The sequence below is a fragment of the Podarcis filfolensis genome (genome assembly GCF_964270895.1).
Source record: "Podarcis filfolensis genome assembly, chromosome: 16".
NCBI classification, from domain to species: Eukaryota; Metazoa; Chordata; class Lepidosauria; order Squamata; family Lacertidae; genus Podarcis; species Podarcis filfolensis.
Genome location: NC_139620.1, coordinates 38815134 through 38831244, shown reverse-complemented (window position 1 = coordinate 38831244; position 16111 = coordinate 38815134). Strand labels below are relative to the sequence as shown.

At 42.0% G+C, this 16111-nt stretch overlaps 1 protein-coding gene across 1 annotated transcript in view; it reads right to left on the bottom strand.

The window, feature by feature from the left end:
- DNAH10 (dynein axonemal heavy chain 10) overlaps nt 1–16111 on the bottom strand; it is a 114748-nt gene that overhangs the window by 79594 nt on the left and 19043 nt on the right. Inside the window, exons 11-21 of the mRNA XM_083589447.1 lie at nt 13689–13883; nt 13256–13426; nt 11761–11937; nt 11313–11489; nt 10963–11132; nt 8284–8435; nt 6269–6433; nt 4823–5030; nt 3980–4136; nt 2429–2905; nt 1450–1608 (exon numbers count right to left, since the gene is read on the bottom strand). Coding sequence (XP_083445573.1) covers nt 1450–1608; nt 2429–2905; nt 3980–4136; nt 4823–5030; nt 6269–6433; nt 8284–8435; nt 10963–11132; nt 11313–11489; nt 11761–11937; nt 13256–13426; nt 13689–13883 — 2208 coding nt within the window. The remainder of the gene's footprint in view (nt 1–1449; nt 1609–2428; nt 2906–3979; nt 4137–4822; nt 5031–6268; nt 6434–8283; nt 8436–10962; nt 11133–11312; nt 11490–11760; nt 11938–13255; nt 13427–13688; nt 13884–16111) is intronic.

The following is a 16111-nucleotide window of genomic DNA, read 5'->3' as shown; positions in this document are numbered from 1 at the left end:
TGGTTCTTCTATGAGAACTGCTAGCAACAACCTGCCCTCTTAGGATCATAGAAGGGACCATGAGGGTCATCTAGTGCAACCCCCTGCAATGCAGGAAGATTTCACCCAATGTGAAAACCCACAACCCTGAGATTAAGAGTCTCATGCTCTACCAACTCACTTATCCTCAAGGTCTCTATCTGCAACAGCCCTCTAAATTTCCAACAAGCCAATCCATGTTGGTATTATAGAACACACAAACCAATCTGTATTCTGCCATCCTACTTTCAAGAGCTCCCTGCATTTTGATTCCTTTTGCCATGCTAGATTTCTCAGATCCACTGCACTGCAAAGTCACTTAAACAACACAGTTGGATGCCAGAGAAACCAAAACCCTTTATAACACTTTACTTAGCAAAAACAGTGTCTAATTTAAGGAGAAATGAACAGAGAGATTTTGTCTTTCTTAGTTTGAGCCTTAGTTCAGGTCTTTAACACTAATAGAATTAATTTTTAAGTTACTAACTGAATTATCTTTGCTGCTGCACTTCTAACATGCAGTACCAGCTTTGTTTATTGAGGTGGCTCTAGCCCTTTCCCATCAACATTCTTGTTGCACCTTAGCCTGGAATAGCTGAGTTGGGAAAGAATCACATGACCTAGAACCAAGTCAAGCAAATCCTAATTGAAGTAGCTCATGAGTTAAAGTTGTAGACTAAACTACTAGATGTTACAAATTTGAAGGCTGCAAATATGAGCAGAAAATAAGTGAGGAGGACAGAAAGGGGTTGTTTAACCCTTCTCTCCCTGGCTATGTCTTCACACTCCCAAGTCATTGCACATGCAAGTAGAAAAGCAGGCTATTACACATGCATGCCCTGTAGGGTCTAGTGTGACCCTGCAATTCATCATCTTGCCCATTTTGTTCATGTGCATCAATACCAAGTCAGACTATTTGTCCATCCCATCTCGCACTGCCTACTATGACTAGCAGCAACTTTCCAGGAGAAAAGGGTCTTGATCATCTCCCTCTTTAAACCAGAGATGCCAGTGACTGAACCTGCCGGCACTTCACCACTGAGCCCATTCCCATAATAATTTACTGTCATATAAATCAGCGCAGATTCCCTAAGAACAGGCTTCCTCAAACTCGGCCTACAACTCCCATGATCCCTAGCTAGCAGGACCAGTGGTCAGGGATGATGGAAATTGTAGTCTCAAAACATCTAGAGGGCCGAGTTTGAGGAAGCCTGTCTAAGAATGATCCCAAATTTGCCAAACTCTGAGGTCCAGTGTATGACCCAGAGCTGGTCCTTCAACAATTCCCTGATTGCCTGTGACTCATTAGGTCTGGGGACATGAGACTTTCAAAAAAGTCCCATCCTCCCAGTCCAACAAATGGAAATTATAGAGCAAGATTATCTTGAGATTCTGCAGCACTTATCACACATACTGCAGCATTTCACTTACAGGAATATTATACATTTCAAGGGTACGGTATCGCTCACGAATATCCAAGTATTTAAGTTCCACTTCTAGAGACATATCTTTGATCTCGGCAATTGTGCCCAAGACGAATTTGAGATCTTCCAGGGTACTGGGAGTTGTCTTAAGGTTATGCGATAATCTCTGGGGAGAATGGTTCATTAAAAAGAAACATTTAGCTGAAAATACTTTCAATAATTCATCAGTATCATTAACTAAGCGATGATTTGTTCATGAAAAATACAATTATAGATCCTCAGGATCTTGCAGCAAACTATATTATGCAAGAATATGAAAATGAAGTAGCTTGGGGCTGCAAAAATAACGTGTATAACAAATATTTGTTTGTTATATAAGTGGCAGGCAGTGGATTGCAACAATTTATGCACCACCATGGTTGAGAAATCAAGCCAGCTTCAATCAGGGCTACATCAATCCCAGTGGAATAACCTCTGCAAAGGGTGAAACAGGGGGATTGCAACCTTGCTCCTGTTTCTTGATCTTGTCAGCTTTCGATACCATGGCATCCTCCTGGACCAGCTCCAGGGAATGGGAATTTGGGGCACTATTTTTGGGTAGTTCCGGTCCTACATTTGGGACTAAGTCCAGACAGTAGCATTGGCAGCTACTTATCTTATTCCCAATGCTATTTAATATCTATCTGAAGCCACTGGAAGCAGTCATCAGGAGATTCAGGGTGAGGTACTACCAGTATGCTGATAACACATAGCTTTTTTTCTTCATAACATCTGAATCAGGAGAGGCCATGCAGTCCCCTACTGGGCAGTAGAGCTGATAAGGGCATTTTACAGCCTTTGGCCTTTCAGATGTGGCTCCCACCATCCCTGAGCACTGGCCATGGTGGTAGTGGCTGATGGGAAGTGGGTGTCCAAGAACCTCTGGATGACCACTGCTTAACTACCCCTGATAAAAATGATTCATTGCCAGTCAAATAGTTTCTTACTTCAATATTTTCTTGGAGTTCGTAAAGTGCCTCTTTGGCTGATTCGTTGAGCAGTTTCCCGAGTGAAGCCATCCAGCCTTTAGCAGTTTCTTGCACTGTAGAAGCCAAAGGTTCAAGCTGAAGGCGAATGCACTGCTCGTCTTTAACCATGGGCTGCTGCATCACTTCTTGGGCTACCTTCAGGTAGAACTGCAACTTGTCATCAAAGACGACACAGGCTGGCTTTTTGGCAGCAAACTTTTCCATAACAATGGCCTTGTCTAACTTCCATAGAGGGCGGTACCTCTTCCACCGGTTCAGGTATTTTGTGAGGGAGCCCAGAAGCTTGTGCATGTTCTGAGAAATGAGGATGGCCTGCTCAATGATTAAAGGGTTCTGGGAGATATCGCTAAAGAAACTAAAGATGATGGGTTCGTCGTCACCAGTTTGCTGTGGTGGACAATCAATGCAGGTGCCATGCATCCAGCGAACAAAATGCTGCATTGAAGACAAAAGACCTTATTGGGTTTTGCATCAGCAAGGGAAGGGGGTGCTATCATGGAGATCAGTTGCATTTGCATCAGTGATGCCAGCATAGCAATATGAGAAGACAGAGGTCTTTGCTAGACGCCCATAACTCAAGGCCCTTCCTGCTCTCTCAATACAGTGGTACCTCGGGTTACATATGCTTCAGATTACATAGGCTTCAGGTTACAGACTCCGCTAACCCAGAAACAGTACCTCGGGTTAAGAACTTTGCTTAACCCGAAATCATGCTCCGGCAGCACGGCGGCAGCAGCAGGAGGCCCCATTAGCTAAAGTAGAGCTTCAGGTTAAGAACAGTTTCAGGTTAAGAACGGACATCTGGAACGAATTAAGTACTTAACCCAAGGCATCACTGTACATCCCATTCTGTTTTCCTTACCCTTCAGGGTTTGCATAGCCACTCCTGAATTTCTACTGTCCTGTGCTCCTCTTCCCCCTCCCTCATGCTCCTTTTTCTTTGTCACCGTTATGAGATCATATAACTTTGTTGATCCTCCTGGTCCCTCCTCGGGATTTCTCCTCCTTCCAAGTCACTTGACTCCATTTCTATCAATCCCTTGATGATGTCCTGGTCCAATGGAGCCAGCCTTAATGCAGTATTTCAAAGCATTGATTTGAACAGTGGGTCATTCATTTGCTGAACACTTATGAGTGATCCTTCCCTCACCAGTTCATACTCAAACTTATTATTGGCCTAATGAATAGAAGTGTAGCCAGGAAGATTATTTTCTCTTAAAGGGGCAGGTTGCACAAGTAACAGACTGAGGATCCCACTACTAAAACACTTATATTTTTAACTAGGAGGCTGGATTATACATCATACAAAAATCCGGCTACATCATTTCACTGACTTCTTCTGATCTGTAAATCTGTATCTTGATGAAATATACCTAATTGAACCATGCATATTTAATTTTAATGCCCCTAAATCATTGTAGGTAGCATGGTATTCTACTGTCTTGTTACATAAATCAAAGAAAAGGAAATTCACCTAGACCTCATTGCAAATTGACACAGAATACTCACTTTAGTAACTTCCACACAATCTCGAATGCATTGTACACACATTTTTTCAATTTCAGGAGCATTTGGCTGGAGGATGATTTCAGGAGCTGATAAAATTGTTTCTGCTTGAAAGAGAGGGGTATTCCCTGTCACAGCGGCATTGAAAGACTGCAAATTTCTGCAAAGAGAAACAGAACATTGGCACTTGTCATTGATGTTCCTTCCAGGAAATGTGCATGATGTGTCCAGTAAAGAGCGGGTTAATATTCCCCACCACCTAAGCCAAGAAGCAGCTTGTGACACAGCTTTGTAGACTATGCTCAGCTTACAAGCCCCTGACACAGTTCCAACAGGAGCTGAGTCAGCCCCAGAGTATGACGTGTGTAGAAGAACAAAAGGAATGTGAAGGGCAAAGCCCCTTCCAAGCAGTCCTGATAAAAATGAACATGAAGAACATCCAATGGCAAATTGCAGGAGTGTCTCTGAGGACTCCTTGGAAAGAACATGCATAAGAACTGCACAATATTCCTTTCCCAGTTGGCATGCGGTAAAGAGCAGAATTTGACTCGGCTAACCAAAGGAGATAATTATCTACGAAATTATCTAGGAATTATCTAAGAAAGATAAAACAGGGAAATAGCAGGAGATTTGACCTAGGAAAAGGAACTGGGGCAGGGATTCAGGAGTTGAGCCTAGTCGGCAAAGCTGTGTCATATGAACAGGCTTTGCCTAAGTGGTGGGTGATGCTAACCTACTCTTTACTGGGTGTCTCCTGCACACCAACCAGGGAAAGATGAATGAAAGTTGCACTCAGAGAGCAAACAACTAGACAGAAGAGGAAGAAATATGTTCAAATAGACTTACTTGAGAATCAGGGTCGTCAAGCTCTGGTAAACTTTCTTTTCCCAAAAGGCATAATAATGAACCAGTCTTGAGGCCCTGCCAGTGTTTGTGTTCACAATAAGCCCCTCCATTTTTGTTAGCAGGGGGCCAATGGAAATGTACTTGTGTACCATATGTTCAACATCCCTGGATCTTTCATGCTTAATGTATTCAAAGTATTCTTTCGCCCCTGCCAAGGTGGGTTGCAAAATTAAGATTTGTCAGTTGCTAACAAATGTACAAGATAATATGCTGGGATTCTCCTTGAAAAATTCACTCCACATGAAGAGTTATTTGGAATTTATACAAGTTACAGCTTCAGTACCAGGGCTAACTCTTTAGACTTTCTTAGGTGCCCATTTACACAATGTGTGGGTAAAATAATATCTAGAGGAGCCACTGGAATGCCAGCTTTCATTTTCAAGGTTTCTTCATAACTTGTCCTCAAGCACATGGGTAATCAAACAATCTTAAGCAATGTTTATGAGGACAGTAACTTCACATAACTAAAAAAACACACACGTAACAGTGTTTAAACCTGGGCTGTTCAATGTAGGAGGAAGAAAGGGGTGCACAATCTCCTTTTCAAAAACAAATAGCATTAACACCAGTACTGCTTGTGCATGCAAACACTACAAGGAGTCTGTGCCTCTCAATTCTTTCCTAGGGGGCCTTTACCTAGTGCAGAGAGAATGGCAACACGCACAATAAAAAGCAATGACAAGGAAGCTCTGGGATATCCCAAAATCAATGAAGAAATGGAAACAGCAGTATATTATATATACACCTATACACGCATACAAATAGCAAACTCAAGTGCACAGTTATGGTGGGTATGTAGCCGAAATGGGACTACAGAGAAACAAGAGGGAGATATTAGCAAACTAAGAGGGACTCCAAAGTTTGCAGAAGTAGAAAAAACCCACACCTAAGGGCAACTCCCTCTGAAACAGTCCAATGAAGACTGAACATATTCAGTGGCCACAGTATCAGTTGGTGAGGGGTGGGAGAAAGAAAGAAAAGGGTAGGGAGAGTAGAATGGAATGTCTTGAAGGAAAACACAACTAGTTGGAACACTGAACCATTGTATGCTTTTATAATTTTAATGTGCACTGCTTAGAGATTTCAGAAATAAGTAATATATAAATAAATAAAATAAACATGGCCTTCAAGGACTGCTTCAAGCCATTTTCTTCACAAAGAAAAGGTGTGTGCATGGTAGCATACAGAGTGCACTGCAGACTTTTGTTTTTACTTTAAATCCATTATCAAGCAGCAGAAACAAATCACATCAAATCACATTTCACACCTTATTACGTAAATACTGTTCGTACATAGAGACTGAATTTATCTACCTGAAACCTAGACTCTCTGCACCACACCAATGACTGTACAAGGCCTAGAATCAGCAAAAACAGACAGGCTTACCAGGAAGATAATCTTCAAATTTGGAAGCTGGGCTTTTGAACAAATTGGTGGATTCTATTAACAAAAGCTTATTAGACATGTCTTCAGCATTCTTGTGAATTTGATGGACAAGTGACTCAAACTTCCCAATGGACTGGGTACATCGCACAATGTAGTCACCAATACCTTTGAAACAAAAGGGAGTCCAGATCATTATTGTGTCTTTAGTCCACACCCAGTATGCAGGTATGTATGTATTATTTATTAGTTTATATACTGCTTATAAGGGACGCGGGTGGCGCTGTGGGTAAAACCTCAGTGCCTAGGACTTGCTGATCGTATGGTCGGCGGTTCAAATCCCCGCGGCGTGGTGAGCTCCCGTCTTTCGGTCCCAGCTCCTGCCCACCTAGCAGTTTGAAAGCACCCCTAAGTGCAAGTAGATAAATAGGTACCGCTTTATAGCGCGAAGGTAAACGGCGTTTCCGTGTGCTGCGCTGGTGCTGGCTCGCCAGTGAAGCTTCGTCACGCTGGCCACGTGACCCGGAAGTGTCTCCGGACAGCGCTGGCCCCTGGCCTCTTAAGTGAGATGGGCGCACAACCCTAGAGTTGGACACGACTGGCCCATACGGGCAGGGGTACCTTTACCTTATACTGCTTATATGCCAACATGGCTTCTAAGCTGTTTACAACTATAAAATCAATACATAATTAAAATACATGATACCATATCCATTGGGCATTAAAACATTCTTAGTTAAATTATGTGATACAACATTTAAAAGACAGGTTGAACAATAGAATCAGAAGTTCAGTCCAGGAGACTGCTTGCCTAAGCAAGTGTGTCTTCAGGAGCCTTATGTATGCACTGCATTCAAAATATGTCTCTCATGGCTTTCCATTAGCAAGTCCTCAAGGATGTCAACAAAAAACAGCAGAAAAATCCAAAATATTGTATCAGTGATAGCAATCCAATACATTTGACTGAAACTAATCAAAGCAAGGATTGAAAAACACATACATAATATCTCAAAATGCTGGAGTGAACAAAACCATTCTGAGACCTACACTAAGACAGAGCTTTCCAAACTTTTCATGTTGGTGACACACTTTTTAGACATGCTTCATTTCACAGTGCAGTAATTCAGTTTTACTAGCAAACTGAAGGTTAACTAACTCCTTTCCAGCCCTGGGAGGAGTACGGGGAGCATTTGCACGACACACCTACATACTGCAGCTGACACACTAACATGTTGCGACACACAGTTTGGAAAGCTCTGCTCTAAGATACAGCAAAGTTGGCACCAGTATAAATAGTTCTTCGGAGGGACAGCTACAAATTACAAGTAAGGAGATTCTGACTAAACATATGGAAAAACTTTCTGACAGTAAGAGCTGTTCGACAGTGAAACAGTCTCCCTTGGAAGGCTGTGGACTCTCCTTCCCTGGAGGTTTTTAAGCAGAGGTTGGATGGCCATCTGTCCTGGATTCTTAGCTGAGATTCCTGCATTGCAGGGAGTTGTACTAGATGACCCTTGGGTCCCTTCCAACTCTACCATTCTATGATTCTATGGACTTCTACTCCCATCATCCCAGACCATTGGCCAAGATGGCTGGGACTGAGGAGAGCTGGGAGTCCAATAGCATCAGGAGGGCCACTATACCCATTCTTTTTTAAGAAGAACTAAAAATGTGTTATTGTTTCTTTAATTACTATACAACAAGGTACAGCTTATACCCATGAACCTTACTTGGAAACCTATTTGGACATACAGACAGCCTTTATTCATTTATATGTTTAACTCAGCATTGATAGAATGATTTTATTGTTAATGGCAGCTGATGGTACTTCTTTTTTCCTCTGTTATATTTAAAAAGAAAAGAAAAAAGAATAATTACTATATATCTCAGATAAAACCCAAGTGTTAGGTTGTTCTCTTTATAGGATGGAATGACAAAAGGAAAAAGATGTCAAGTTCTAGCAAATTTTAACTGATAATGATTGCCTTAAAGTTGTTTTACAAGGGAAAATGTATTACCTAATGAGTTCCAGTTGAGCCTCTTGTAACCAGATCTGAAAACTCGCCAAAGTTCTTGTATCTGTTCATCCAGAAGCTGGGTCTCTGCTTCATTCAGAGTTCCTATTAATGCGTGATAGCGATCCAACATCTGTTTTATGCCATCAGTGTATCTAAAGAAAGAGGCACAAGGAAACTGTTAAGAACTGCTTCATTCAGGCATCACCTCATCATAAGATACTTGAAAATGACACATTTGAGTGGTTACAGGTCTGCCAATTTCACATCAGTTTGTCTCCAAAAGACAGATTTCTACATGCTTTGAAAAATCAGCATGCATCAAAGTGTCTAAAAATGGATAACATCTGAAAGAACAGTCTTAAAGCCATCAAAATAAGCCTAATGTCAGCTCCAAGTGACTCTGCTGTAGATATTGCCTTTTTGGATATAGGGCAGTAGAAGTCTGCCTCAGGAACCCTGAACACCTTACACAACGGTGCAGTCTGAAAAAGCATCCCATGGGTCATACAAAGACTGAGAACTTTTGTTGCTGAGACCAGAAAGACAGGAACAAAGGAAGCAGGAGAGCTCAAAGGTGCAACAGAAACAATGCATTCAGGTCCAAAGCATTTTTGAATCATAAGGCTCTTCTTCAGGGTCAAATTGAATACATATCCTGTCGGATAGCATACAAGTTTGATTAAGTTGCTCCTACAAAGGATCATACAATCCAAATTATACTGGGTCTTAAAACATTGTTTCTAGTGAACTTTTAAGGTTTTTTTGCTTTTTCCCAAGCTGGTGCTTTCCCTCCTTCCTCAAGAAAAGAAACTACAGTTCCATTGCTTCTCTGGATGCCCCTTGCTCCCATTTAAGTTCCAAGCAGAGAAGGCAGAGAGGCTCAGCCAGCAATACCAGTGTACCAGGTTCCAAGCCAGAGTTCTGTCTTTAAATTCTAAGTAGCTCTCAGCAAAGGTACTTAACAGGCCTGTGTTGCTATTTAAGTACTCAGATCAACAACATTCATCTTCCTTGGGAGTTTGCAGTGTGAGCTGTCCCAGGTCCTGCACACCCTGACCCAGTCTTAGCTTCCTAGAACCTTAATACCAGCAAAACACTGCTTGACTTTCTCTTTTCCCAACTGGATTCAACACTCTGTGGGCTCACAGCTTCATCACACCAGGGCCCTCCCAGAATGGCACACAAAGGGCCAAAGAACTGATTGTACCCCTCCCCATCTCCTTCAGAGTGAAATAACAGCCCGTGTGTGGCAAAAAAATGTGACAAAATGTCATGGGAAAGGAACACTAGATTTACCATGAAGACTTAATCTGATCAATGAAGTGTGTTCTGGTGTTAGCTGCTCCTTCCACTTCTTCCAGTAGGCAGGTCCATGCAAATTAATAATATATCCCTTTAATGGGAGGACAACCCCCATCCCAAGATCTGGGACAAATGTAACCAAAGAGAGGAATCTTCAAATTGTTCACCAAACTACCAAGAAGGCCTGCCCTGTGGAACACCCTCTCATCAAATGTCCAAGAGATAAACTACTATATGACTTCCAGAAGAAATCTGAAGGCAGTCCTGTATCAGGAAGTTTTTAATGTTTGATGTTTCATTATGTTTTTTATACTCTGTTGGAATCTCCCCAGAGTAGCTGGAGCAACGCATTCATATGTGCATCATCATCATCATCATCATTCCATGTGCAGTGTATGCTACCTGACCAAGTTCTACTCAGCCCTTCATTTTCATAAGTGGCCTTGGAAGCTACCTTGCCCCTTGAAAATTCTCATCGACTCTTAAGGACATTACATTGTGTGCAGTACTTAGACATCTTTTCCCTTCTGGTGACAGTTGGGAGCAGCTATTATTACTTCTTCAACAGGGCAAGCCCAATATATTTTGCTGCCTGAGTTGAAGGATATGATGGTGCCCCACACTGAGTGATGACCTTATCCCTTCTATATCCCATAGGTCTCTTTCCTTCCAGTTGGAAAGATACCAGAAGCCTGCTCCACAGTAATTTGGAGCAGGGCTTTCAGTGTGGCTGCCCCTATTCTGTAGGTTAGCGTTCCTGCCAAGTCACAATCTGCACTTTCTAGAAACAGTTGAATACTTTTTTTGTTCCATGGGCTTTCTCAGCTGGACGGAAAATGTCATGGGTGTCAACTTTGTTTTGTTTTTAAATTTGCCTTCTGGTTTTTCCTCATGCCATTTTTAGACTTCTTTTTTTTAATTATAGTTTGTACATTGCCTTGGAACTTAATTGGAAGGTGATTGATAAATACGAACAATAACAAATAATGCATCAGAACCAGCTGCCCAAGGCAGACGCCCACTCTGCCTAGTAGTAGGGCCAGTCCTGCCCTTTGAACAACAGTTGAAAGCATCAAAGAGGTGAATCTCTGCCTTTCCTGCCAAGACCAACCTGCTACTGAGCTGAGCAAGCAGCAAGCCAAAAACACAAAGATGGAGGAAATCTCCTCTCTAAGCCTGTGAGCACTGAGCAGGCAGGACCAGAACTGAAAGGGCTTTCCACCAATTGAAGCAACAAAGTCTACCGATTTGCTTGACTCTACCAGAGGAAACAGGAGGAATGATTTGCAACAGAATGCTCTCCACCAATGAAGGAGAACCAGCAGCTTCACCCTTGCCATGTACTCTGACAAGAGCAGATTCACATGATATCCTTACCTAAGCAATTTGTCCTCCTGAAGGGCCACATTCCTGGCTATTTCAGGCACTGGAAATCCAAGTTGTTCCATATATTTTGTTTCATTGATTATCTCTCGAAGCTTGGGAGAAAAGTTAACTGTGAAACGAGTAGTTTTCTCTCCAGTGTCCATCTCTTCAGTACGTGGACTCTACATCCCAGAAGATCAACCACCACGGAAAGGAGGACAATGTGTCAAAACATAAACCAAAAGGGGAAAGAAATGTTGCCAAATAGAAACAGAAATTTATTAAACTGAAAATTATTATGCAAGATCCTTATCTTCCCAAGGGTATGCAAAAGGCTGGAACAAGAAAAAAATTATAGCCACCTGCTCACGGGTCTCTGGATTAGCCTGAATAATAGCTCCAGAAGGATGAACTTTAGCAAGGAGAGTTTTTTTCAACAGAATTGGGAGCTTATCTTCTGTGTTATCTCTCCACTGGTCATATTTCAAATCTTCATATTCTTTCATTCTCTTTGCCACTTCAAGATATTTTTGTTTCACCTAAAATACCCCAGGTCAGACAAGAGAGCTTTTACTTTCTGCAGTTCATCTTTTCATTTTTATTCATTGAACATTCTTCTGTCTTGCTCTACATCCCAAAGCAAATCCCAGAGCAGCTTACAGAACAATATTGAAAAATGAAAACAAGAATGTTATTCAGCAACTTCCCATTCCAAAACAATGTACTTTTAACTTCCCAGTTCACTGAAATGCTGTTTCTGATATATACTAATGTGCATTATTATTCACTAGTAACAAAACTCCAGCCCACCTCCTTTCCACGCTCACTAGCCAGCAGCTCCTCTACTTCTTGGAATCGAACAATGGTGTGCTTTATACGGTAGAAAAGAGTTCGTGCCCAGTAAATTGCTCCTGCCACTGGAGGGTGGTTTTTGCATAAAGGTGGGTTGGAAAGGTTACTGACAAATATGTTGTTAGCTATCTCAACCTGTGAATTAAAAAAAAGATATTTATCATCTTACTAGGCAAAATTCTTTGTTTCATCATTAGCAACATCTAAAGATGCTACATGTCAGATTTCAGTAGGGTCAGGCTTCAGGCAGCCAAGATCCAGGAAGTGAGGGAGTCACCTCATAATCCAAATGGGGTCAGAAGTAGCTGCATGTCCCAAACAGGTTGGGACAAGTCCCAGAACATCAAACAAAGATCAGGAGGGCCAAAGTCAGGTGAGCAGACAAAGCTAGGCAGGGAGCAAGATCCAAGCTAGCAGTTAGGGAAAGGGAACCAGAACCTAGTGTCCTCAACCTAGAGGCTAGTTGCTCAGACTGAAGTGCAAGCACTGAGCCTTTAGACAGCCTGGTGGACACGGACTAGCTAGAACTGCAGTTTGGAGGGTACCTACAGAGCCTAGAGCTCACTCTGCCCAGTTTTCAGTGGTAGCTGAGCACTGGTGGGGCAGGAGTTAAGGTGGCAGAGTCTAACCACTGGATATGTTTGTTTCAGACACCCTCCCAGTACCTTACAATATATAACCTAGGCCCAAGGGATTTCAAAATTCTGTTAATAGAACTGACCATTTCCCATACACTATCTATATAAAAGCCCACATTTTTTGAGGTTTTTTAAGCTCTGAGAAAGATCTGGGGGGAATCACCATCTTCAGAAGTTTTTGTGCCATGCTGTTGCTGCAGAGGAACTGTCTTGTCCCAAAATGCAACCCCTCAATTACTCTTAGTAGAGAAACAAGACTCCCCCCCGACAAGAGTCCCAGAGCATTTTGATAGGTGTGTGTAGTTGCTTGAGTGTCTCAGTGCCTATTTGAATTGTGCCTATGTCATCTATATCAACAAGAGATACCACTCACTCATAGGCTCTTATTACTAGTTTTTAAGAAGTGCTTTAATGTGATTTTTAAACAAACAAACAAAGGGTGACTACTTCCCTGTGAGCAAAGAAATCCAGGAAAGTCACCTCTGTTGTTAATTATTATGGTATCAAGACCAGTCTCACCACTGGGGGAGTCCTTAAGATTGATGCAGCTATGAGAAAGGAGGCCTCAACATCCGTGGCTGTTGATGGGAAGCAGCTTGGGTGGGGCTCTGTTGTTTCCCAGCTTCCCAACACAGCAGGTAGCTGGTCTTACCCGGGGAGAGAGGTGCTACTGCCTAACATGCAAGGCAGGATAGGGAATAAGAAGGGAGTCACCAGTCTCAGCAGCTCCTGCATAAAACTTTGAGGTGAGATGCTATTTCACAAAGGGCACCAAAAGATCTAAGGAGTCATGGCTGGAAAGGAACAGCAAATACCTCTTTACAATACTGTGCCAAAATGTCATTGAATTTCATCATCATCTGCTTATTAATGGCCTCTCGAGAGCGGATGTGTTTGAAGTTTAAGAGCATGTCAAAAGCAGCTTCTGCTGAACGAAGAGTCTTAAAAGAATCATCAATGAAGCTCTTTGCTTCTTTTTCTATATCCTAAAAATTAAGAAAGGGAAGTTAACAAGGGGGGCATTCTCATTTATCAATGGCAGGCATGGCAGGCAGTCCTAACGCAATAAAATAACCGCTCAGGTTTCCAAACGCCATACTAAATGCAAACTGCTCTTTCACAGATCACTTCATAGAAGGACTGAAGGGGCTTGTAGGTCAAATTCTTATTGTTCAGGGGTTCTAGCAGGGAGACAAGAAGTTCTAGTGAGTAGCTAGAAAAATACAAATCAAAGCTTCTGCTCCTTACCAAAACTTCCATTTTAAATTCCTCCATAACTATCTTCCATTGAGTTGCACATCTGATGTTGAAAGGCTCAAAGGTTAGAACCTCCATAGGACTGACAAGACCGTCAACTCGTCGCAAGACTTCATCAATGCGCTTTGGATCCCCAGTGACAGCTTTCAGTTCAGGACCAAAGATGTTGTAAAACTCTTCCATAACCTATCAGGGTACAAAAAAAGCTGATGTGTAGGCAGATATAATTTCTAGTGGCTTTCAATTTGTGCTTTATTTTTCCCAGAAAGGAAGATGGGAACTGAGCTAGTCTGAGAAACCAGACAAGAAACCCAGAGAGTTTCTGGTTAAGGATCGGGCATCAAGCAGCTGACAAAAACTGTCTGAGTGCTGTGAAATTGTCACTTGAAGTAACTAAGAAGTTGTTTCAGCAGCAAGACAAATGATCCTGAAGCACAGGCACAGGTCTAGCTAGGTCTATACACGATGTGGAAAGTGGTGACTGAATGAATTGTATCACCTCAGCCAACAGGTAAGGAATAGCACTCTCCCAAGCAAAGAAAAAAACTTACTGCAAACAGAAACCAGCCTATCCTTTTTGCCTGCTGGGCTCCTTTTCTGCTTCTATGGAGGGTTTTTTTGTTTGTATGCGCATGATTTTTTTTAAAAAATTGCATCCTTACAAACTGTATGAAATGTGTTTATTGATTTTTTTAAAACTATGTAATGAAGAAAAGGAGAAGGGGATGAGATACAAGGGAAAAGAAGGTGGGAGAGGAATGCACAAGTATATTTATGACAACAAAAAGGAAGTACGGATTAGATAATAACAAATGCACTTCATTTAACAAAATGTATATACCTTTTGATTGTAATAAAACCTGTAAAGTGATTCACTCTTTTAAAAAAACAGAAGATAATTAAAATAAACAGTAAGCTAAAAAGGGATTAAAACATATGTCAGCACTCTACATTTCTGGGTTGGCTTGCCAGCACACAAAGATGTATTAAGCAGGCACTGAAAGGAGTATGGCAAAAGAGCCTGCTGCATGTCAACAGGCAGGGAGTTCCAAAGTGTAGGGGCTGCCACACTAATTTATTGCAAGTAGAGAATGAGTATTATGTAGCACCTGTAATTGTAGCAATTCTGCAGACCAAAGCAAGGGCAATGCAAGAGAGTATATTGCAGCCATTCCAGAGGCCAGCAAAGTTGTGGCCCAATAAAACATGTTTCAAGAGAGAAGCCAATATTGGGCAGTGAAATGAAGGGAAGCCAGTGTTCAGATGTTTGGGGTGGTGTTGCAGGGAGTTTCTCATGTAGGGAAATATTAAGAAATGTGATTTTCCCCCTGCAGTCTGAAGTTATTCTATCACCTGAGCCTTACTGCACCTCATTTTGCTGCAGATGGAGTCCAGACTCCAGCCATCAGTTTTGGCCAATTTATTCATTTATTTTATTAAATTTATATCCCACTTGCAGGAACTCAGAGTGGCAAACCCATCAGTGATCTAATAAAGAACAAAACAAAAAACACCAGCTCTCCTTGATGCTTTGTTAAAGTTAAATTTTAAATTCTGAGTCCACAAAAGGAGTAAATGAATGTCATTGCTCTTGTGCAAGAAGAGTTTGGATTTGATATCCCGCCTTTCACTCCCTTTAAGGAGTCTCAAAGCGGCTCACATTCTCCTTTTTCCCTTCCTCCCCCACAACAAACACTCTGTGAGGTGAGTGGGGCTGAGAGACTTCAAGGAAGTGTGACTGGCCCAAGGTCACCCAGCAGCTGCATGTGGAGGAGCGGAGATGCGAACCCGGTTCCCCAGATTACGAGACGACCGCTCTTAACCACTACACCACACTGGCTCTCAAAAGATGTGAGGAAAGCCTGTGCGTCTTTGGAGCTCTGCATGTGTCTTGAAACTCCAGCACACATTAGGAGACCTGAGACTGGGCTCAACAAATGATGTAAAGAAAACCCTATTCTTCAATAACACTGGTCAACAACAAATTTGTTGTCTGCGTATTTTCAGTTGATTTAGGACGAATCTGATGCGCTGAATCCAAAAATCACATTGGTTTTGCTCAATCAGGTCAAGTTTTTGAGCTATGGCCACATGTCGTTTTTTTACATTTTTGTTCACATGTACGCTTGTGTGGAGCATTTTAGAAGAAGTTGGTGGGGGTAAAATGCCATGTCGAATAATTGTTTTGATTGGAAATGACTATTTTAATGACAAGAAGTATTCAGGTCTGATAGTTCTGGGTGATTATGTCGAAAAGGGATCAGTTTGAAGTCATAAAACCTCGAAATCTTCCATAAATTGGTGCGGCTCCATAAATTGGTGGGATCAACAGATAGAACCGGAGCAGCCTCAAGTATCCTGATCTTCAATCAGCACGTCGTCCTGTAGCTGATTGTGATGATATTCCAGTGCCT